Raw genomic sequence first — 22,287 nt, forward strand, 5'->3', positions numbered from 1 at the left:
CGATCAGAATCCGGAGAAAGTTGGCAAGTCGGTTACTATTCACCTGAATGTGAGATGTGGTCAAGATCGAGGTAACGGCAAAACAAAAATTGGACATCGTGTAGAACTCGCCAGAGTGAATGTAATACGATGCAGAAAGAAAAATCTGGTGATTCTCGAAATTCAAAAGTTCCTCCTGGATATTTTTTTATGACGACAAGTCAATTTATTCAGTCAGCTTGTACACTGTTGACTGTGCATTGGCAATTTAGCGAACATTCGTGAAAGTTGTGACTTCGTTTTCTGCCAGCATACATTACGCTTTGATCGCTCCAAAAGTATCCACTCGTGTTTCCCTCGACGCATTATTTTTTGTATCTCTGAATCAACGCGATGAAATTGCATCCGCACTGCAGTATGACTTCATTTAGAACAATAAAATTCGCAACCTTGATTGACGTCGATGGAGATTAACAGCAGATATCGTTATAAATGTCGGTTGTTTTTATCTATAACTGTCCGATATCACAGATTTCTAGAATGACAGATGCAATGAAATGCAGTGCGTACACAGTTGCACATTGTACCGTGACGGGTCCGCATAATTTTAATAAGCTTACATTAATAGTTTGTTTGCACGGTCGGCTCACCGTCGAAGAGTAAGAAAATTAGTCAATTGATAAATACGTTGATTTGCGATTCTTTAAATATCTTTTCTTCGTCTTACCCACGAAGTGAATTTGGCCACAACCACACCTATCGGCATCCGTTATGCAATCAGCCAGTATCGCAGTGAACTTTCTCAAGTAGTGGTTAAGGAAAACCCATCATATTATCGGTTTTCAAATCGATATGTCCTCTAATCGTACGCGTGAAAAAAGGGGTATACAGGAAATCGGCAGACTAATCACCATACACGACAATCCACGAGATATTTTCCAGATTCGATCGTATCGTTGATTTTTTAAGATTAGACTGTGAATATTGTGAACATTAGAATGTCCCACCCAAACAAAATTAAAATGGTAATTCTTTGGGCTTTGCTGAAATCTGATGCTGTGAAGTATTTTGTACAAAATTTAGATACGCAGAACTTGTGCGGATTCACAAGAAAATTCCGGAATTTCGAAAAACAGTTGAGAAACTTTTTAAATACAGGACGTATGACGTAGTATCAAGTAAAACTAAAATTCTTCGGGGTGATTTTGAAATTCAGGTTTGGGAAATTCGAAATTGTAGAATGAAATTAATAGAGATGCATATTAATTCCTTTCGCTAGAATAAATTTTTTGTTTTAACAAGACTGTAATCTGTTTACACTTATCTCGTAAATTCAGCGGTATATCTAGTTAATGCCAAATACCGTATAGCAAGTGAATGGTAAATTTACAAATATAATAAATATACTACATAATTTAGTAAATTCAGAATAGGCTTTTGCGTTTCTCCAAACGAATTGAGCTAACCTACAAAATTTTATTGCATACTTAATGAGAATGCTCGGTAACGACACTTTTGTGTAATAAATGTGTAGTGAATTTACGAACATTTTAACAGTGTAGGTAGCCACATCGCATTGAGATGAAGACAAAAAAACTTTTCAGCATTTTTATACATCGCAGAACGTTGCTAGTAAGAGAAGTAAGTCTTACAATAGAACGATGTTCAAACCAGACCTGTACTCTAAAATCAACAACGAGGCGCGTCGTGATACCAGGGACTTCATCGAAGAATATTCTAATGAAATTGGCCAAATGTCAGGACGGTGCCTTGACATCGGAAGCGGTCCATGTGACGTAGTCACCGATTTTCTCCTTCCAAAACTTAACCCGAAGTCTACCGTTGTCTGTAAGTTTCGACCAGCACCCTCATAACCAGTGTTACCAAGACCTAATTCCACCGAATGATTATACTCTGACTTCAGGCTCGGACATTTCCAAGCCCATGTTGGACTACGCAAAGGAAAAATACGGCGCCAACGATCGGCTATCCTTTCTCCAGCTGGACATCGAGTCTCCGACGCTGGCCGAAGATCTAGTTGAACAATTCGATCACGTTACGTCGTTCTATTGTTTACACTGGTGCGAAGACATGCGGTAGGTTCTCGTCACTCGTCTCCTCGGATGGCTCGATCATTATCTCTGGCTTACGGAGTCACACCATGATATCGTCCCTGCTTTCAGCCAAGCCTTCGAGAACATCTTTGAACTTCTGCGTCCTGGAGGTTCGGGCTTCTTGACCTTTGTGAGCGATTTTCCTTGCATGGACGCGTACAAGGTGCTGGCGGCTATGCCTCGATACCAGCGTTACATGACGGTATGTTGTTTTCAGACTGGTAAAATCCATGTCATTTTAGTATCTATCAGCGTTTACGTAATTTTTGCATTTATAAATCGTTTATCACAATCCGACGCGTGTGTCGCAGTACATTTGTCGAGTTTAGAAATAATCTCATAATTTTTCTTATCAAAGGTTGTTTATAATGTGTGAAATTTGATAGCAGATATTTCTTAATACAAAATAATATTTGCGAGTTGGGGAGAGGCCAACCCCACTCCTCCGTCTTTGCTCCCTCCCGTGGAGCTGACGGTACTATGCCCACTGCTTCTCTTTCCGTCTTCGTCTCGACGTTTCGAGTACTGAAATCTTCTCCCCTCTTCAGGAATTGCCGATCTGGCGACGGCCGCGTACATTCAGTAAATACTTATTTTGCATCATGACAATAGTGCGAATCTCTTATAAGGATTCTGAGACTCGCTAAAGTGTGAGGATAACACATTTGCAAGACGTAGCCCAAACAATACTCCTGATGTATTCATATTCAATTACAGGATGCGGACAGGTTCATTCCCGTATTTCAGCACGCCGAACATCCACGCGAGAACCTGAAAAAATTGCTTCGAGAGGTCGGCTTTGAGATCAGCCACTGCAGTCGCAGAGAAATAAGCAACATTTACGACACTCCGAATGATTTCGGCAGTAAGTATAATTGTCTGCGCGATAGATTATATCATTACAGCAGTCTCGTCAGGATTTTAATCCGTTTTTAGGAGTAATGGCAGCTGTCAACCCGTTCATTCACCGCATGCCGGCTCAACTACAGCGAGAGTATGAAGTAGATTTGGGCATAGAAGCGACGAAGAACGGGATTTTCTTCAACAAGGATAACAATGGTGGCTATAACATACTCTGCAGACATCACATGTTTGTAGTTTACTTGAAAAAACCTTCGATCAATTAATAGACAGCCAGATAACCAACGAATGTCTGTATCTTGATCTTTCTTCGTATTCTTTGTTATTGATAAAAACGATTACTTTCACTTAGAAAATTAAAAATATAATTTAAGCAATATCGCTCGTGTAGTTGGAGTATGAAAACATACACGAGATCTAACAATAAGTTTGGTGAAAAATAGAAAATGTACGTTTTCTCCATCACTGCCTTGATTGAAACGAGGAGCTTTCGCACTTTTGAAAAGAGAAAACGCACTGTTATCTTACTTTTGCTAGCTATATTATGGTTCTAGGTTTTGATTTTTCTTACTGTACTTGTAGGCTCCTTGTTATCATTTTACGAATAATCGTCAGAGCTAATAATTACTCTTATTATTATTAGTTATATTATGTATCATTATTAATTTTACTATTATTTTTATCTATTGATTTCCAAAAAACAAAACCGTCAATATGGGCCCTGAAAATGAATCTACCATGATCCATCCAACAGCCACCAATAGCTTCACATCACCACCAATACCTTAACACTCAAAGTATGACTTGACGAACAATCAAATCTAGCACATCATTCTCTTCAAAATTGGAAATACAAGCACAAATTTTGGGTCTCTCAGCAACTTGTTACTTCTCCAAAAGATTCTCCTGAATTTTCCGCGACCTCGTACAGCACATCAGTCCTATCCATGTATCTGATTTACCATAATATTTAAGCGTAATTGCCATTGCTTCTCAGTATCATCTTTAACGGAGAGTCTATGAATGTTTCGAGTAGAATTAAAATCTTTCCTATAGATCTGCTGATGTTACTTGCTTTACTTTTTAACGCTTCATGTGTTCGTCGGGTAAGGTCAGAAAGGCCAACCAAGTTTATTTAACCCTTTGTGGGGTTTGAGGCGACCTATTTTATTTTTTTTTTTATTATTATTTCTTCGATGTTTCGTGACTTTTACCTGTACTAAGGCGTTTTTCAGACTCTTAGGTTCCTAAATGTATTCATTATGAGAAATTGGATCAACTGACTTGTTTTGTTTTGATTCTTATAAACAATCAATTTAAAAAAATCAATATCTTCCGAAAAAATCGGCTTTGGGTAAACGTATAAAGCTAGAGCTCTGAAAATTTTTACAAATCCTTTCTATTCTTAGTACTATTATATGTACGTATATGTTTTTTACAAATTTTTGACACGCCAGTCTTTGCAAAATGAAAAATTTATAATTTTGAATAACCCCAAAACCCAATAACCTTATAATCAAATGTGACATATCCATGTTTTACGGTGCGCTGAGTACGTAATATAATTTTACACGAGGCAAATGGCGAATGATTCCATATTCCAGCATTAGATGGCGAATACAAACCCGCAATCAAAAATCAACTCTTGAATACTTATAACTAGAACTATTGTCGCATAGAACATTGTCTTTTCTTTGCGTTTTTTCCATTTGAGTGGAAGAATGAGAAATCATAAATAATGTAAAAACACGAAGAAAAAACAAAGAAGTAACTAATTTCATCCCATGTCCACGTCGTTAGTCCTGGGTCACGCTGAAAGGGAGAATAAGCGCCTTGTTTCATTTTATATTCAGGACTTTGGAAATGATAGTCACTACCTTGAATCCACCATCTTGAATAATGCAAATCTGATGTCTGCTTCGTAATCAGCGATTCCAAAAACCCCCGGATATCAAATTTGGCATAAATCGGTTGATTTTTTAATTTTCGTCCGCCATCTTAGATCCGCCATCTCGAATTTCGCAAATCTAACCTCAGATTCGTAATCAGCGGCCGCAAATAACCCCGTATATCAAATTTGGCATAAATCGGTCGATTTTTAAAAATTTCGTCCGCCATCTGGAATTTCGCAAATCTAATCTCAGATTCGTAATCAGCGACCCCGAAAACCCTTTGGACCACTTGGACTCTGGTGATTGGTTTTATTTTTAAATGTGCCCCTCAAAGGGTTAATTAACGACATTTCGGCTGGCCCAGCCAATTAATCATTGATTGAATAAACTTTGTGGTCCTTTTTGACCTTACCCGACGAATACGAGGAGCAGTGCACCTCAAGTAATCAATCAGGCCCTGACACTGCCGTGTCCCTACCTCGTTCTGGCCATTCTTGCAGTCCTCTGTTTTGTCCTTTTCAATTTTCACTCAAGTATCCATTACCGGTTGTCCACATCATTTCCTACCCGTATTTGAAGTAAATATATTCAGTTTATGACCACGTATCACTATTTACACGTTTTGAAACCGATCCAATTCTATCAGCATGCATAAAATACGTTGCCACCCCTGTGTACCATTGGATTGGAAAATTCGGGTAAATCCAATGTTCTACATTTGGATCGGTAGACGATAGAGTTCATACCTACCGACAACACTTTAGTTTCTTCGTTGGGAATTATAAAAAAAGATTCTGGAATTTAACCATCTGCCGGAGTAAGAGATACAGCAAAAGCTTTTTTACATTGTTAAGATTCATCACAACGCTGCAACGTCAATCCATGCCAGATGTTAGAGTAAACGTGAACTGCGTTTCTGGTCGTACAATTGAGCTTGTGATCACGACAATTTGTACTACTTATTATAATATATGATCATATATTTCTTAACTCACCATCTCTCATTGAATGTATACTTTCTACAACCGTGAATCATCAAGATTCTATACGAGTCAGAACCCATCGGGTAAACCTATTCTGAGCACATCATCGTTAGAACCTTTGGAACGATAGTCAAATATCGAAGAAGTACTGTCGTACTGACTAAGTAACTGATACCGATATTACATTCATGTTTAAATTCCCGATTTACGTGGAGATGTTTAAAAACGCTAGTCCTGTCAGATTTCAATTAAGGGTGAAATCCGGCACGTCTACACCTGGTAATGTATGCAACTGTCCCCACACGCACATGTCAGCGTTGATCTTTTCACGAAGTCGGAATACCAGCGTAACTCGCACAGTTCAGAAAACCTGCATAAATGATCTAATATCTTGGAATTAGAGCTGCAATTATAACTATGATTTTATGCAATTCTGAGTATTATGAGGCATAGTTCAATCTTGGACCGTTTTGGCACAGTTCAAAAGCAGTAGAAACAGCAGTTAGTAAAACGAATCCGAGCATAATAACTTAAGCAAATTACGCGGTCGACGTCGTATCAGATCCGTGTTACGTTATCAGCTTTGAGGTAATTACGCCATTCTCGAAAGCCATCTGCATTGATCCCCGAAAAAACGAACGGTCCACGCAGTTTTAGCACAACTTACTATCAGTTATTATTGGGTCGGCATTCGCTGAAGTCATAAGAACAGAAACTGTAATTAGAGCGGATATCTCAATATTCCCAGAAGGTAAGTGACTACATTAGTGCAAACTGTGCTTGAATGTTGAGGAGGTCCTACGATAGCTCATTCAAATATTCCGCAGAATGCTGAAGTGTATAATACGATTTACTAACGATAAGGCATATCTTACAACAATACACCAATTCCAAGGAAAAATACGTTCCTACGTATAACAAAGATGAACGATGAGGAGATTTTCAGCGTATTTATAAACCGTAGGACCTTGCCGGTGAAAGCGATAACCATTAAAACGATGTTCAACCCAGCCGAGTACTCTGCACACGACGAACTACAGCGTCGAGAGAGTAGCGACTTTATACAGGAGTATTCCAATGAAATTGGTCAGATGTCAGGAAGATGCCTTGATATCGGATGCGGACCCTGCGACCTAGTCATCGATTCTCTCCTTCCAGTAATGAATCCAAAGGCTACCGTTGTCTGTAAGTTTCGACCAGCACCCTCATAACCAGTGTTACCAAGACTTATTTCCACCGAATGATTATACTCTGACTTCAGGCTCGGACATTTCCAAGCCCATGTTGGACTACGCAAAGGAAAAATACGGCGCCAACGATCGGCTATCCTTTCTCCAGCTGGACATCGAGTCTCCGACGCTGGCCGAAGATCTAGTTGAACAATTCGATCACGTTACGTCGTTCTATTGTTTACACTGGTGCAAAGACATGCGGTAGGTTCTCGTCACTCGTCTCCTCGGATGGCTCGATCATTATCTCTGGCTTACGGAGTCACACCATGATATCGTCCCTGCTTTCAGCCAAGCCTTCGAGAACATCTTTGAACTGCTGCGTCCTGGAGGTTCGGGCTTCTTGACCTTTGTGAGCAGTTATCCTTGCATGGACGCGTACAAGGTGCTGGCGGCTATCCCTCGATACCAGTGTTACATGACGGTATGTCGTTGCTTTCAACCTCGTTGCAAAATCCACGTCATTTTTTTATTCTTATAAACTATCTAAAAATTTTCCTCAGACGCGTGATTTGTGATCTCAGTTAATACTTATTCCGCATTACGATAACAGTAGTGCATCTCTGGAGATCCTGAAAATTTCCATATTCAGAGGAAAACAGGTTCACAGGTGTAGCCTGTCTTGTCATAAGCCCACGGAAGACTTGTCAGATCTTTCGATATCCACGCCGAACAACATTCTTCATTCAATTAATCGTCTTCAATTACAGGATGCGGACCGTTTCATTCCAGTATTTCAGCACGCTAAACGTCCGCGCGAGTCTCTGAAAATGCTGCTCGAAAAGGTCGGCTTTGAGGTCTGTCACTGCAGTAGCAAAGAAAAAGTTTACATCTACGAAACCCCGGATGCTTTCGCCAGTAAGTTGTTTGTTTGGACTTATTGTCGTAGCAATATCATTGATTTTGAACCGTTTTCAGAATTCATGGCATGCGTGAACCCCTTCATACACCGCATGCCGTCTGATCTACAGCGGGAGTACAGAATAGATCTGGACAAAGAAACAAGAAAGCACACATTCATCGTCAACAAGGATAGGAATGACGATTATAGCATACTGTCCAGACGCCATACCTTTGTAGTTTACTTGAAAAAGCCATTGGTCCACTGATAGACAGCCAAATAATTAATGAAAGTCGATACATCAATCATCGTTCGTGTTTTGAATTGTTTACGTGTCCTGTTAACCACGTCTTTTTTTTAATTCAATACGTTGAGAAGAACGTGCGTTATATGGTGAATCTGCAAATGAAATAAAGACTTGAAAAGTTGATCAGCAAAGCTGATCTCGTACTGTAGCAACAACGTTTTCTCAAGGACCTATTCACTAACCGCAGATAAGGTGACAAGCGATTACAAAATTTCACACGATTCTCAATAATTTTACTCGACTTCGGAAACGGTTTGAAGCGATTTCAGATGATTTTAATATCAAGGATATTCAGTGGTTACGAAGAACTTCTACCGTGATTTCAAACGACTTCAAGTGATTACCGGTTGAATTCGGATTGACTCGTACTTGGGTTCAACTTTGTTATAAACCTGACTATAAATGTATAATGTGTTTCTTTTAATTATTAAAATATCACACTGTAACAGCGTTGTCTTTCTGAATGCATCTACCAGCATTTCCAAGATATAAATCTGGAACAAACTTCGCTTTCACCGTTTCAAACGTATGACGACTAATATGCTTAAGAGATTTTTCTCAAAACAACCACTAAACGTAATATTATTTTCAAAAGTAATGATAGCGACAAATATGACAAATATTTGTCCAACTTTATGATTTTGAAATTAATATATTCTCGTAAATTTGGTGAAGCGTAGACGGAAATAAATGATTCGCTGCACCAGAAAGTTTCAGTGTTGATATTAAGACACCGGGAAGAATTTAGCGCAGCGGTTGGAAATTTTCAAGTTTAACAGGCTAGCTAAATTGAAAAGCTCACTTGGCACAATGTTTGCTATTACAGTAAAAATTCTTGCTTCGACAGCAAGAATTCTGGCCGTGTGTATGTGAATATTATACAATTCGCTGGACCAGGACATTCTTTTTTTCCGTTACAGATATCATTTTCTTACGAGTTTGAGCCCCGTAGGAGATAAAACGTTCCCTACTGACAGTGTTGGATAAAAATACAATGAAAAATAATCCCATCATTCTCTACGTAATTTTGACGTCCCGTTTCTTTGTTCCCAAAGGTAAAAAAGGAAGTTGTTGTAATCACCCCGAAAATTAAAGTTGTGTTGTCGGTAGATCTCCACGTTTTCGAAGTCTAGAGAGAATCGCCTCCAATCATTTTCAGATTATGATGTGTATACATATGTACGTGTGGTTTGCGACATGCGTTTCGGCGGATCCAGAAAAAATTATTTCACAGCTTAGAATGCACCAAGATACGACCCCGGGACCTTTGCTTTTCGAAAGATTGCTCCGACCACTGATTACGAGCTGATCAGGCCGCTGCCGAATCATCTTTCCGAACCGCTACTCAACTGTGTCAAGAAATGCCACGTTACATAATGTAACTATGTAATAAATATTTTTATCCGACGATATCTAGAACTAGTTATCAAATTTTTATGGTATTGGTCTCAATCTGCGCCGCTCTTCCAAACTTCGACCTGAAAAGATATTGGCCACGACAGATGAAAAATTTTACTTACGATCAGAATCCGGAGAAAGTTGGCAAGTCGGTTACTATTCACCTGAATGTAAGATGTGGTCAAGATCGAGATAACGGCAAAACAAAAATTGGACATCGTATTGAACTCGCCAGAGTGAATGTAATAAGATGTAAAAAGGAAAATCTGGTGATTCTCGAAATTCAAAAGTTCCTCCTGGATATTTTTTTATGACAAGTCAATTTATTCAGTCAGCTTGTACACTGTTGACTGTGCATTGGCAATTTAGCGAACATTCGTGAAAGTTGTGACTTCGTTTTCTGCCAGCATACATTACGCTTTGATCGATCCAAAAGTATCCACTCGTGTTTCCCTCGACGCATTATGTTTTGTACGTCTGAATCAACGCGATGAAATTGCATCTGGACTGCAGTATGACTTCATTTAGAACTATAAAATTCGAAACCTTGATTGACGTCGATGGAGATTATCAGCAGATATCGTTATAAATGTCGGTTGTTTTTATCTATAACTGTCCGATATCACAGATTTCTAGAATGACAGATGCAATGAAATGCAGTGCGTACACAGTTGCACATTGTACCGTGACGGGTCCGCATAATTTTAATAAGCTTACATTAATAGTTTGCTTGCACGGCCGGCTCACCGTCGAAGAGTAAGAAAATTAGTCAATTAATAAATACGTTGATTTACGATTCTTTAAATATCTTTCCTTCGTCTTACCCACGAAGTGAATTTGGCCACAACCACACCTATCAGCATCCGTTATGCAATCAGCCAGTATCGCAGTGAACTTTCTCAAGTAGTGGTTAAGGAAGACCCATCATATTATCGGTTTTCAAATCGATATGTCCTCTAATCGTACGCGTGAAAAAAGGGGTATACAGGAAATCGGCAGACTAATCACCATACACGACAATCCACGAGATATTTTCCAGATTCGATCGTATCGTTGATTTTTTAAGATTAGACTGTGAATATTGTGAACATTAGAATGCCCCACCCAAACAAAATTAAAATGGTAATTCTTTGGGCTTTGCTGAAACCTGATGCTGTGAAGTATTTTGTACAAAATTTAGATACGCAGAACTTGTGCGGATTCACAAGAAAATTCCGGAATTTAGAAAAACAGTTGAGAAACTTTTTAAATACAGTACGTGTGACGTAGTATAAAGTAAAACTAAAATTCTTCGGGGTGATTTTGAAATTCAGGTTTGGGAAATTCGAAATTGCAGAATCAAATTAATAGAGATGCATATTAATTCCTTTCGCTAGAATAAATTATTTATTTTAACAAGACTGTAATCTGTGTACACTTATCTCGTAAATTCAGTGGTATGTCCAGTTAATTCCAAATACCGTATAGCAAGTGAATGGTAAATTTACGAATATAATAAATATACTACATAATTTAGTAAATTCAGAATAGGCTTTTGCGTTTCTCCAAACGAATTGAGCTAACCTACAAAATTTTATTGCATACTTAATGAGAATGCTTGGTAACGACACTTTTGTGTCATAAATGTGTAGTGAATTTGCAAACATTTTAACAGTGTAGGTAGCCACATCGTATTGAGATGAAGACAAAAAAACTTTTCAGCATTTTTATACATCGCAGAACGTTGCTAGTAAGAGAAATAAGTCTCACAGTAGAACGATGTTCAAACCAGCCCTGTACTCTAAAATCAACAATGAGGCGCGTCGTGATACCAGGGACTTCATCGAAGAATATTCTAATGAAATTGGCCAAATGTCAGGACGGTGCCTTGACATCGGAAGCGGTCCATGTGACGTAGTCACCGATTTTCTCCTTCCAAAACTAAACCCGAAGTCTACCGTTGTCTGTAAGTTTCGACCAGCACCCTCATAACCAGTGTTACCAAGACCTAATTCCACCGAATGATTATACTCTGACTTCAGGCTCGGACATTTCCAAGCCCATGTTGGACTACGCAAAGGAAAAATACGGCGCCAACGATCGGCTATCCTTTCTCCAACTGGACATCGAGTCTCCGACGCTGGCCGAAGATCTAGTTGAACAATTCGATCACGTTACGTCGTTCTATTGTTTACACTGGTGCGAAGACATGCGGTAGGTTCTCGTCACTCGTCTCCTCGGATGGCTCGATCATTATCTCTGGCTTACGGAGTCACACCATGATATCGTCCCTGCTTTCAGCCAAGCCTTCGAGAACATCTTTGAACTGCTGCGTCCTGGAGGTTCGGGCTTCTTGACCTTTGTAAGCGATTTTCCTTGCATGGACGCGTACAAGGTGCTGGCGGCTATGCCTCGATACCAGCGTTACATGACGGTATGTTGTTTTTAAACTGGTAAAATCCATGTCATTTTAGTATCTATCAGCGTTTACGTAATTTTTGCATTTACAAATCGTTTATCACAATCCGACGCGTGTGTCGCAGTACATTTGTCGAGTTCAGAAATAATCTCATAATTTTGCTTATCAAAGGTTGTTTGTAATGTGTGAAATTTGATAGCAAATATTTTTTAATGCAAAATAATATTTGCGATTTGGGGAGAGGCCAACCCCACTCCTCCGTCTTTGCTCCCTCCCGTGGAGCTGACGGTACTATGCCCACTGCTTCTCTTTCCGTCTTCGTCTCGACGTTTCGAGTACCGAAATCTGCTCCCCTCTTCAGGAATTGCCGATCTGGCGACGGCCGCGTACATTCAGTAAATACTTATTTCGCATCGTGACAAAAGTGCGAATCTCTTATAAGGATTCTGAGACTCGCTGAAGTGTAAGGATAACACATTTGCAAGATGTAGCCCAAACAATACTCCCGATTTATTCATATTCAATTACAGGATGCGGACAGGTTCATTCCCGTATTTCAGCACGCCGAACATCCACGCGAGAACCTGAAAAAATTGCTTCGAGAGGTCGGCTTTGAGATCAGCCACTGCAGTCGCAGAGAAATAAGCAACATTTACGACACTCCGAATGATTTCGGCAGTAAGTATAATTGTCTACGCGATAGATTATATCATTACAGCAGTCTCGTCAGGATTTTAATCCGTTTTTAGGAGTAATGGCAGCTATCAACCCGTTCATTCACCGCATGCCGGCTCAACTACAGCGAGAGTATGAAGTAGATTTGGGCATAGAAGCGACGAAGAACGCGATTGTCTTCAACAAGGATAACAATGGTGGCTACAACGTACTCTGCAGACATCACATGTTTGTAGTTTACTTGAAAAAACCTTCGATCAATTAATAGACAGCCAGATAACCAACGAATGTCTGTATCTTGATCTTTCTTCGTATTCTTTGTTATTGATAAAAACGATTACTTTCACTTAGAAAATTGAAAATATAATTTAAGCAATATCGCTCGTGTAGTTGGAGTATGAAAACATACACGAGATCTAACAATAAGTTTGGTGAAAAATAGAAAATGTACGTTTTATCCATCACTGCCTTGATTGTAACGAGGAGCTTTCGCACTTTTGAAAAGAGAAAACGCCCTGTTGTCTTACTTTTGCTAGCTATATTATGGTTCTAGGTTTTGATTTTTCTTACTGTACTTGTAGGCTCCTTATTATCATTTTACAAATAATCGTCAGAGCTAATAATTACTTTTATTATTATTAGTTATATTATGTATCATTATTAATTTTACTATTATTTTTATCTATTGATTTCCAAAAAACAAAACCGTCAATATGGGCCCTGACAATGAATCTACCATGATATAGAATCCATCCAACAGCCACCAATAGCTTCACGACACCACCAATACCTTAACACTCAAAGTATGACTTGACGAACAATCAAATCTAGCACATCATTTTCTTCAAAATTGGAAATACAAGCACAAATTTTGGGTCTCTCAGCAACTTGTTACTTCTCCAAAAGATTCTCCTGATTTTTCCGCGACCTCGTACAGCACATCATTCCTATCCATGGATCTGATTTACCATAATATTTAAGCGTAATTGCCATTGCTTCTCAGTATCATCTTTAACGGAGAGTCTATGAATGCTTCGAGTAGAATTAAAATCTTTCCCATAGATCTGCTGATGTTACTTGCTTTACTTTTTAACGCTTCATGTGTTCTTCGGGTAAGGTCAGAAAGGCCAACCAAGTTTATTTAACCCTTTGTGGGGTTTGAGGCGACCTATTTCATTTTTTTTTTATTATTATTTCTTCGATGTTTCGTGACTTTTACCTGTACTAAGGCGTTTTTCAGACTCTTAGGTTCCTAAATGTATTCATTATGAGAAATTGGATCAACTGACTTGTTTTGTTTTGATTCTTATAAACAATCAATTTAAAAAAATCAATCTCTTCCGAAAAAATCGGCTGTGGGTAAACGTATAAAGCTAGAGCTCTGTAAATTTTTATAAATACTTTCTATTCTTAGTACTATTATATGTACATATATGTTTTTTACAAATTTTTGACACGCCAGTCTTTGCAAAAAAGAAAAATTTATAATTTTGAATAACCCCAAAACCCAATAACCTTATAATCAAATGTGACATATCCATGTTTTACGGTGCGCTGAGTACGTAATATAATTTTACACGAGGCAAATGGCGAATGATTCCATATTCCAGCATTAGATGGCGAATACAAACCCGCAATCAAAAATCAACTCTTGAATACTTATAACTAGAACTATTGTCGCATCGAACATTGTCTTTTCTTTGCGTTTTTTCCATTTGAGTGGAAGAATGAGAAATCATAAATAATCTAAAAACACGAAGAAAAAACAAAAAAGTAACTAATTTCATCCCATGTCCACGTCGTTAGTCCTGGGTCACGCTGAAAGGGAGAATAAGCGCCTTGTTTCATTTTATATTCAGGACTTTGGAAATGATAGTCACTACCTTGAATCCACCATCTTGAATAATGCAAATCTGATGTCTGCTTCGTAATCAGCGATTCCAAAAACCCCCGGATATCAAATTTGGCATAAATCGGTTGATTTTTTAATTTTCGTCCGCCATCTTAGATCCGCCATCTCGAATTTCGCAAATCTAACCTCAGATTCGTAATCAGCGGCCGCAAATAACCCCGTATATCAAATTTGGCATAAATCGGTCGATTTTTAAAAATTTCGTCCGCCATCTGGAATTTCGCAAATCTAATCTCAGATTCGTAATCAGCGACCCCGAAAACCCTTTGGACCACTTGGACTCTGGTGATTGGTTTTATTTTTAAATGTGCCCCTCAAAGGGTTAATTAACGACATTTCGGCTGGCCCAGCCAATTAATCATTGATTGAATAAACTTTGTGGTCCTTTTTGACCTTACCCGACGAATACGAGGAGCAGTGCACCTCAAGTAATCAATCAGGCCCTGACACTGCCGTGTCCCTACCTCGTTCTGGCCATTCTTGCAGTCCTCTGTTTTGTCCTTTTCAATTTTCACTCAAGTATCCATTACCGGTTGTCCACATCATTTCCTACCCGTATTTGAAGTAAATATATTCAGTTTATGACCACGTATCACTATTTACACGTTTTGAAACCGATCCAATTCTATCAGCATGCATAAAATACGTTGCCACCCCTGTGTACCATTGGATTGGAAAATTCGGGTAAATCCAATGTTCTACATTTGGATCGGTAGACGATAGAGTTCATACCTACCGACAACACTTTAGTTTCTTCGTTGGGAATTATAAAAAAAGATTCTGGAATTTAACCATCTGCCGGAGTAAGAGATACAGCAAAAGCTTTTTTACATTGTTAAGATTCATCACAACGCTGCAACGTCAATCCATGCCAGATGTTAGAGTAAACGTGAACTGCGTTTCTGGTCGTACAATTGAGCTTGTGATCACGACAATTTGTACTACTTATTATAATATATGATCATATATTTCTTAACTCACCATCTCTCATTGAATGTATACTTTCTACAACCGTGAATCATTAAGATTCTATACGAGTCAGAACCCATCGGGTAAACCTATTCTGAGCACATCATCGTTAGAACCTTTGGAACGATAGTCAAATATCGAAGAAGTACTGTCGTACTGACTAAGTAACTGATACCGATATTACATTCATGTTTAAATTCCCGATTTACGTGGAGATGTTTAAAAATGCTAGTCCTGTCAGATTTCAATTAAGGGTGAAATCCGGCACGTCTACACCTGGTAATGTATGCAACTGTCCCCACACGCACATGTCAGCGTTGATCTTTTCACGAAGTCGGAATACCAGCGTAACTCGCACAGTTCAGAAAATCTGCATAAATGATCTAATATCTTGGAATTAGAGCTGCAATTATAACTATGATTTTATGCAATTCTGAGTATTATGAGGCATAGATCAATCTTGGACCGTTTTGGCACAGTTCAAAAGCAGTAGAAACAGCAGTTAGTAAAACGAATCCGAGCATAATAACTTAAGCAAATTACGCGGTCGACGTCGTATCAGATCCGTGTTACGTTATCAGCTTTGAGATGATTACGCCATTCTCGGAAGCCATCTACATTGATCCCAGAAAAAATGAACGGTCCACGCAGTTTTAGCACAACTTACTATCAGTTATTATTGGGTCGGCATTCGCTGAAGTCATAAGAACAGGAACTGTAATTAGAGCGGATATCTCAATATTCCCAGAAGGTAAGTGACTACATTAGTGCAAACTGTGCTTGAATGTTGAGGAGGTCCTACGATAGCTCATTCAAATATTCCGCAGAATGCTGAAGTGTACAATACGATTTACTAACGATAAGGCATGTCTTACAACAATACACCAATTCCAAGGAAAAATACGTTCCTACGTATAACAAAGATGAACGATGAGGAGATTTTCAGCGTATTTATAAACCGTAGGACCTTGCCCGTGAAAGCGATAACCATTAAAACGATGTTCAAACCAGCCCTGTACTCTAAGATCAACAAAACGGCACGTCGTGATACCAGCGACTTCATCGAAGAATGTTCTAATGAAATTGGCCAAATGTCAGGACGGTGCCTTGACATCGGAAGCGGTCCATGTGACGTAGTCACCGATTTTCTCCTTCCAAAACTTAACCCGAAGTCTACCGTTGTCTGTAAGTTTCGACCAGCACCCTCATAACCAGTGTTACCAAGACTTAATTCCACCGAATGATTAGACTCTGACTTCAGGCTCGGACATTTCCAAGGCCATGTTGGACTACGCAAAGGAAAAATACGGCGCCAACGATCGGCTATCCTTTCTCCAACTGGACATCGAGTCTCCGACGCTGGCCGAAGATCTAGTTGAACAATTCGATCACGTTACGTCGTTCTATTGTTTACACTGGTGCGAAGACATGCGGTAGGTTCTCGTCACTCGTCTCCTCGGATGGCTCGATCATTATCTCTGGCTTACGGAGTCACACCATGATATCGTCCCTGCTTTCAGCCAAGCCTTCGAGAACATCTTTGATCTGCTGCGTCCTGGAGGTTCGGGCTTCTTGACATTTTTGAGCGATGATCTTTGCATGGACGCGTACAGGGTGCTGGCGACTGTCCCTCGATACCAGCGTTACATGATGGTATGTTGTTTTTGGGTGTACTTCCGTTTAGAACATACCTCCGATCGATCTGAAATTTGGTATACCTATGTATTTTGATGCGCTGATCAAGAATATCAAACTCAAAACACCCGCAAATTCGATTTTCAAAGTCAAATCGACAAAAAATCGATTTTTCAAATGTTTTTCACATTTATTGCAATAAATATAAGGAAAAACCCAAACCCAAATCTAAACAAACCCACACATACACACACACACACACACACACACACACAAAAAAAAAATTGATTTGACCTTGAAAATCGAATTTGCGGGTATTTTGAGTTTGATATTCTTGATCAGCGCATCAAAATACATAAGTATACCAAATTTCGCATTGATCGGAGGTATGTTCTAAACGGAAGTTTATCCTTGTTTTTAAACTGGTAAAATCCATGTCATTTTAGTATCTATCAGCGTTTACGTAATTTTTGCATTTACAAATCGTTTATCACAATCCGACGCGTGTGTCGCAGTACATTTGTCGAGTTCAGAAATAATCTCATAATTTTGCTTATCAAAGGTTGTTTGTAATGTGTGAAATTTGATAGCAAATATTTTTTAATGCAAAATAATATTTGCGATTTGGGGAGAGGCCAACCCCACTCCTCCGTCTTTGCTCCCTCCCGTGGAGCTGACGGTACTATGCCCACTGCTTCTCTTTCCGTCTTCGTCTCGACGTTTCGAGTACCGAAATCTGCTCCCCTCTTCAGGAATTGCCGATCTGGCGACGGCCGCGTACATTCAGTAAATACTTATTTCGCATCGTGACAAAAGTGCGAATCTCTTATAAGGATTCTGAGACTCGCTGAAGTGTAAGGATAACACATTTGCAAGATGTAGCCCAAACAATACTCCCGATTTATTCATATTCAATTACAGGATGCGGACAGGTTCATTCCCGTATTTCAGCACGCCGAACATCCACGCGAGAACCTGAAAAAATTGCTTCGAGAGGTCGGCTTTGAGATCAGCCACTGCAGTCGCAGAGAAATAAGCAACATTTACGACACTCCGAATGATTTCGGCAGTAAGTATAATTGTCTACGCGATAGATTATATCATTACAGCAGTCTCGTCAGGATTTTAATCCGTTTTTAGGAGTAATGGCAGCTATCAACCCGTTCATTCACCGCATGCCGGCTCAACTACAGCGAGAGTATGAAGTAGATTTGGGCATAGAAGCGGCGAAGAACGGGATTGTCTTCAACAAGGATAACAATGGTGGCTATAACATACTCTGCAGACATCACATGTTTGTAGTTTACTTGAAAAAACCTTCGATCAAATAATAGACAGCCAGATAACCAACGAATGTCTGTATCTTGATCATTCTTCGTATTCTGATATATTCAAATATCCGATCATCCAGTTTTCTTGCGCTTTTTTTTTCAAATTCATCGAATCGAGGAAAAAATGTATGACGTGAACCTGCAGACTGAGTGAGCGACGGTTTTTCAGTTTTGTACAAGCCCCGACAGTAACTTCATCCATAAATTAAAACGAGATAAGTAACTAAGCGCAGTAAATAATTGTTATTGATAAAAACGATTACTTTCACTTAGAAAATTGAAAATATAATTTAAGCTATATCGCTTGTATACTTGGAGTATGAAAACATACACGGGATCTAACAATAAGTTTGGTGAAAAATAGAAAATGTACGTTTTATCCATCACTGCCTTGATTGTAACGAGGAGCTTTCGCACTTTTGAAAAAAGAAAATGCACTGTTATCTTACTGTTGCTAAACCGTCGACTCTCCTTCGATTCGAAGGGGGTATTAAAAAAACTAAACATTAATAACACCCTGAGCGTGATCCTATCACATTAAATTTTATTATACGTACGTGTGTTTATATGTATATGCGTGTCCATGTATATGTGTATATATATACATATATATATATACTACATACGCTGTCTTTGGTTTTACACGATTTAATACAGCCATTCATCACGCATAGGTACGTAAACGTCCTATAATACCTTATCTATTCGTTATTCAAAAATCCTTCCGCATCTGCCTTTTCTTTCCGCGTGTGCGTGTGACGAAATAGGACGCGCAATCGCGCGTGTGCGTGTCATTTGTGTGTTTTCTCGGTGGTAGTTGGTATTCATTTTCACAGAGTAGATAACAATTTCACTATAATCTAGCATCTAAAAAAACACACTCAAGTGTAGGTGTACATACATTAATCAATAGACATACATTTTTAATTACATATTTCGAACACCGACAATACCGGCACGCTGTTAGACGCAAAAGTCTATCGCCGATCGCGTTTTCAACTCTCACCTCGCGTCATCGGACTGACGATATTTGGCGACAAACGGCAGACAAAATTTGTGCGCAATTTCCGGGATAGAAAGGTTATGAGTATAACAGCTTGCCGAAATTTACAAAAATGGAAGCAACGCAATCGTAACCGTATAACTTATGTACTTGCGCGGGTATATAATATAATATATAATACATATATATATATATATATGTATGTATGTATGTATATGGTATACGTATGATATTATGCTTATTACGTACGCACATGTATTCTAACAATAAATCGGTAACAACATATCGGAAATACTTTTACCTACTCCCGAACCTCTTACATGTATTATACGCTATACAATATTACGTGGTTATACATTTAATTCTCTCGGCCATAAATCGGTTTACAGATACAACGTGTTTCGGAAGAATATAAAAACTACGTGCTACTTTTCATATATCGTACGTGTCTCGCGCTATCAAACCCCGTTGTTTAACATGAACCGTACCGGGTAGACCATAATTTTAATTATTCAACAATTGATACTTAGTAAAAAAATCTTGCTCGCTCGATTATGATCGTTATAATGCCGACTAACAATCTTATCAAAATCTTGCAGCACCTGCTCTGGAACTCGATTACGCAACAATTGCATACCAATCACAATTATCATTCACATTCACATTGCAATTCCTAATCATGCAAAAATCATCAGCTTCCCAGATTTAGGAATTTTTCATGCAACTTTACTTGCAAGCGTATATGAGTGTTAAAGAGGACACGTGATGTCTGATTATTAAACAGAAAATTTTTATTCGATCAAGTAGAAATATCCCTCTGTCAAATTGATCATTGTTAGCGTTTGACGATATAGCAAATTACGTGACACAAGCTGCATTCGTCTTGAAAATATATATGTGTAGAACTGATTTTTTATCAAAGTATTTTTTACACCGTATGAGTACCAAGTTTAGAAAATTGTGAACTTCAGAGTATCGAAAATCGATAATCAAAAATTTAAACAACTTGACCGAATCAGAATTTTCTAAAAATATAATAATTAGCCAAGTCGCAAGATATTCATGCAGATTCAGACAATTTGTAACATTGGTATTTCTTCTCTCAAAAACACCTTCTTCTGTCAACCTCGTATGTATATTATAATATTTTTGTGTCATTAGGTTCATGACGAACAAACGAAGCAGAAAACCTCGTACACACTATATTACTTCATCTAATTTTCACTATTCACGATACAGTGTAGTATAATATGCATGTGTGTGTACATACATACATATTGTAATCTTTATCGTTAATCTATTTATTACATATATACAGAGTGACTTCCTAACGACTGCATAAGTCCGTAATGTGCTAAAATTTAATGCGCATGCGCTAGAAGTTGAGAACAACTGCTTTCCAGGGCTACCAACTGTCTTTAACCTCAACAATTTTTACAGCCGTCAGTGGCAGTTGTGCTCAATTCAGAACGGTCAAAATTTTGCCCTGACAAACAATTGCTCTCAACTTCTAGCGCGTGCCCATTAAATTTTTGCACAACACGGACCCATGCAATCGTTGGGAATTCACTCTGTATACGTTCACAGTGTGGCGCAGCTACATATCTAATTTTAAGCTGTCAACAGTACGAACGTGTTTTCATGTAGGTATCGAAAAGAAGTTCGGAGCACAGGTGTGTCTAAATTAAACATCGTTCGATACTGACAAATTGAAAGAAGAAGAAGGCATAAGGTAGGTTTGAAAAGTCAACTTTTCGATTCAATTGCAATGTGGGAAAAAGGAAGTTACATATTTTGAAAGAACCTCTCGTCACAAGCTGATAGCACGAAAAAAAATACATTCGGATTATGAATCTGAATTTCATTATATCTGCTGTATATCACGGTTCGACATGACGTGCAAAAATTAGATCGTAACTCTTTTTATGAATATCATACAAGTAGGTATGCATTAAACACTGCAGTGTATAATATTGCTAATGCCGTGCTACATATACGATTATAGCTATATCATGGTTCTAGGTTTTAATCTTTCTTACTTTACTTGTACGCTCTTTATTATTAATTTACAAATAATCCTTAGAGCTAATAATTATTTTCATCATTATCAGTTATATTGTGTATCATTGATAATTTTATTATTATTCTTTTAATCGTTATTCATTAATTCGTGTATACGTGTGTATGTGTGTGTATATGCATGTATATATTATTACCATGATGTTATACGTTATCCTACGTAGAAGCAACATCGAACATGGAATACATTCACGTGAGAGAGTAAATAAATTTGAAAAAAATATGGTTTACACAGTATATGTATATGTATAATAGTGAGGTGGAGGGGTGGGGGTGGAGGGTGATTGAGGGCAAGGCACAAGTGAGTCAAAGAGAGATAGAGAGAGGGAGATAAAGAGTGAGAGAGAGAGAGAGAGAGAGAGATAGAAAGAGAAAGTATGATCACATCCGAACTATAGAAATACTTCGGTGACTTTCACATAATCGTGATTTTCTTTTGTTATTACTTATTTTTCAATTGAAATATGGGCAAAGACATTAATTTGCATCACCGTTTAATAATATTAACATCAATTAATAAAGCTTAGATTACAAAGATTATATATCAATTTCCTATTTATCATTGTACGAAAAGATATTTCAATTGGTAAAATTTCGATCTGTGAAAAAAAAAAAAATGATGCGCTTCGTCGATTTTACTTGTGACGATGTATAATTGTGCGGTTCATTTTTTTTAACTCT

General features: G+C 38.3%; 4 protein-coding genes and 1 long non-coding RNA gene across 12 annotated transcripts; 4 read left to right on the forward strand and 1 right to left on the reverse strand.

Moving 5' to 3' along the window:
- Positions 1-541: 541 nt before the first annotated feature.
- On the forward strand, positions 542-5,841 carry LOC124293622 (juvenile hormone acid O-methyltransferase-like). 3 transcript variants are annotated; one of them, XM_046735078.1, is made up of 6 exons: positions 542-638; positions 1,537-1,827; positions 1,904-2,075; positions 2,163-2,295; positions 2,811-2,958; positions 3,030-5,841. In XM_046735078.1, exons 2-6 carry the CDS (start codon positions 1,641-1,643, stop codon positions 3,218-3,220), a joined length of 831 nt encoding a protein of 276 aa, XP_046591034.1. In that variant the 5' UTR covers positions 542-638; positions 1,537-1,640; the 3' UTR covers positions 3,221-5,841. The 3 variants fall into 3 exon arrangements, with proteins under 3 accessions (XP_046591034.1, XP_046591036.1, XP_046591035.1); XM_046735080.1 differs by having other exon boundaries at positions 544-638; positions 1,584-1,827; XM_046735079.1 differs by having other exon boundaries at positions 572-1,359.
- Positions 5,842-5,980: 139 nt separating this feature from the next.
- On the forward strand, positions 5,981-8,652 carry LOC124293617 (juvenile hormone acid O-methyltransferase-like). Of its 2 annotated transcripts, XM_046735067.1 has the most exons (6): positions 5,981-6,580; positions 6,794-7,014; positions 7,091-7,262; positions 7,350-7,482; positions 7,769-7,916; positions 7,977-8,652. In XM_046735067.1, exons 2-6 carry the CDS (start codon positions 6,828-6,830, stop codon positions 8,165-8,167), a joined length of 831 nt encoding a protein of 276 aa, XP_046591023.1. In that variant the 5' UTR covers positions 5,981-6,580; positions 6,794-6,827; the 3' UTR covers positions 8,168-8,652. The 2 variants fall into 2 exon arrangements, with proteins under 2 accessions (XP_046591023.1, XP_046591022.1); XM_046735066.1 differs by having other exon boundaries at positions 5,981-7,014.
- On the reverse strand, positions 8,223-10,278 carry LOC124293623. The gene is made up of 3 exons (XR_006903495.1): positions 9,727-10,278; positions 9,288-9,555; positions 8,223-8,298 (listed from the first exon to the last, which is right to left on the reverse strand). It is a non-coding gene; the product is annotated as an uncharacterized LOC124293623 (long non-coding RNA).
- On the forward strand, positions 10,260-15,570 carry LOC124293619 (juvenile hormone acid O-methyltransferase-like). Of its 3 annotated transcripts, XR_006903494.1 has the most exons (7): positions 10,289-11,081; positions 11,306-11,549; positions 11,626-11,797; positions 11,885-12,017; positions 12,364-12,397; positions 12,533-12,680; positions 12,733-12,870. XR_006903494.1 is itself a non-coding variant. In XM_046735072.1 (6 exons), exons 2-6 carry the CDS (start codon positions 11,363-11,365, stop codon positions 12,940-12,942), a joined length of 831 nt encoding a protein of 276 aa, XP_046591028.1. In that variant the 5' UTR covers positions 10,260-10,360; positions 11,306-11,362; the 3' UTR covers positions 12,943-15,570. The 3 variants fall into 3 exon arrangements, 2 of the variants coding, with proteins under 2 accessions (XP_046591028.1, XP_046591027.1); XM_046735072.1 differs by lacking the exon at positions 12,364-12,397 and having other exon boundaries at positions 10,260-10,360; positions 12,752-15,570; XM_046735071.1 differs by lacking the exon at positions 12,364-12,397 and having other exon boundaries at positions 10,277-10,360; positions 11,259-11,549; positions 12,752-15,570.
- A 488-nt stretch (positions 15,571-16,058) lies between these two features.
- LOC124293615 (juvenile hormone acid O-methyltransferase-like) lies at positions 16,059-21,344 on the forward strand. 3 transcript variants are annotated; one of them, XM_046735060.1, is made up of 6 exons: positions 16,059-16,309; positions 16,523-16,743; positions 16,820-16,991; positions 17,079-17,211; positions 18,115-18,262; positions 18,334-21,344. In XM_046735060.1, exons 2-6 carry the CDS (start codon positions 16,557-16,559, stop codon positions 18,522-18,524), a joined length of 831 nt encoding a protein of 276 aa, XP_046591016.1. In that variant the 5' UTR covers positions 16,059-16,309; positions 16,523-16,556; the 3' UTR covers positions 18,525-21,344. The 3 variants fall into 3 exon arrangements, with proteins under 3 accessions (XP_046591016.1, XP_046591017.1, XP_046591015.1); XM_046735061.1 differs by lacking the exon at positions 16,059-16,309 and having other exon boundaries at positions 16,403-16,743; positions 18,315-18,421; XM_046735059.1 differs by lacking the exon at positions 16,059-16,309 and having other exon boundaries at positions 16,443-16,743.
- Positions 21,345-22,287: the final 943 nt, after the last annotated feature.

Source organism: Neodiprion lecontei, chromosome 3 (assembly GCF_021901455.1).
Source record: "Neodiprion lecontei isolate iyNeoLeco1 chromosome 3, iyNeoLeco1.1, whole genome shotgun sequence".
Classification (NCBI taxonomy): Eukaryota; Metazoa; Arthropoda; class Insecta; order Hymenoptera; family Diprionidae; genus Neodiprion; species Neodiprion lecontei.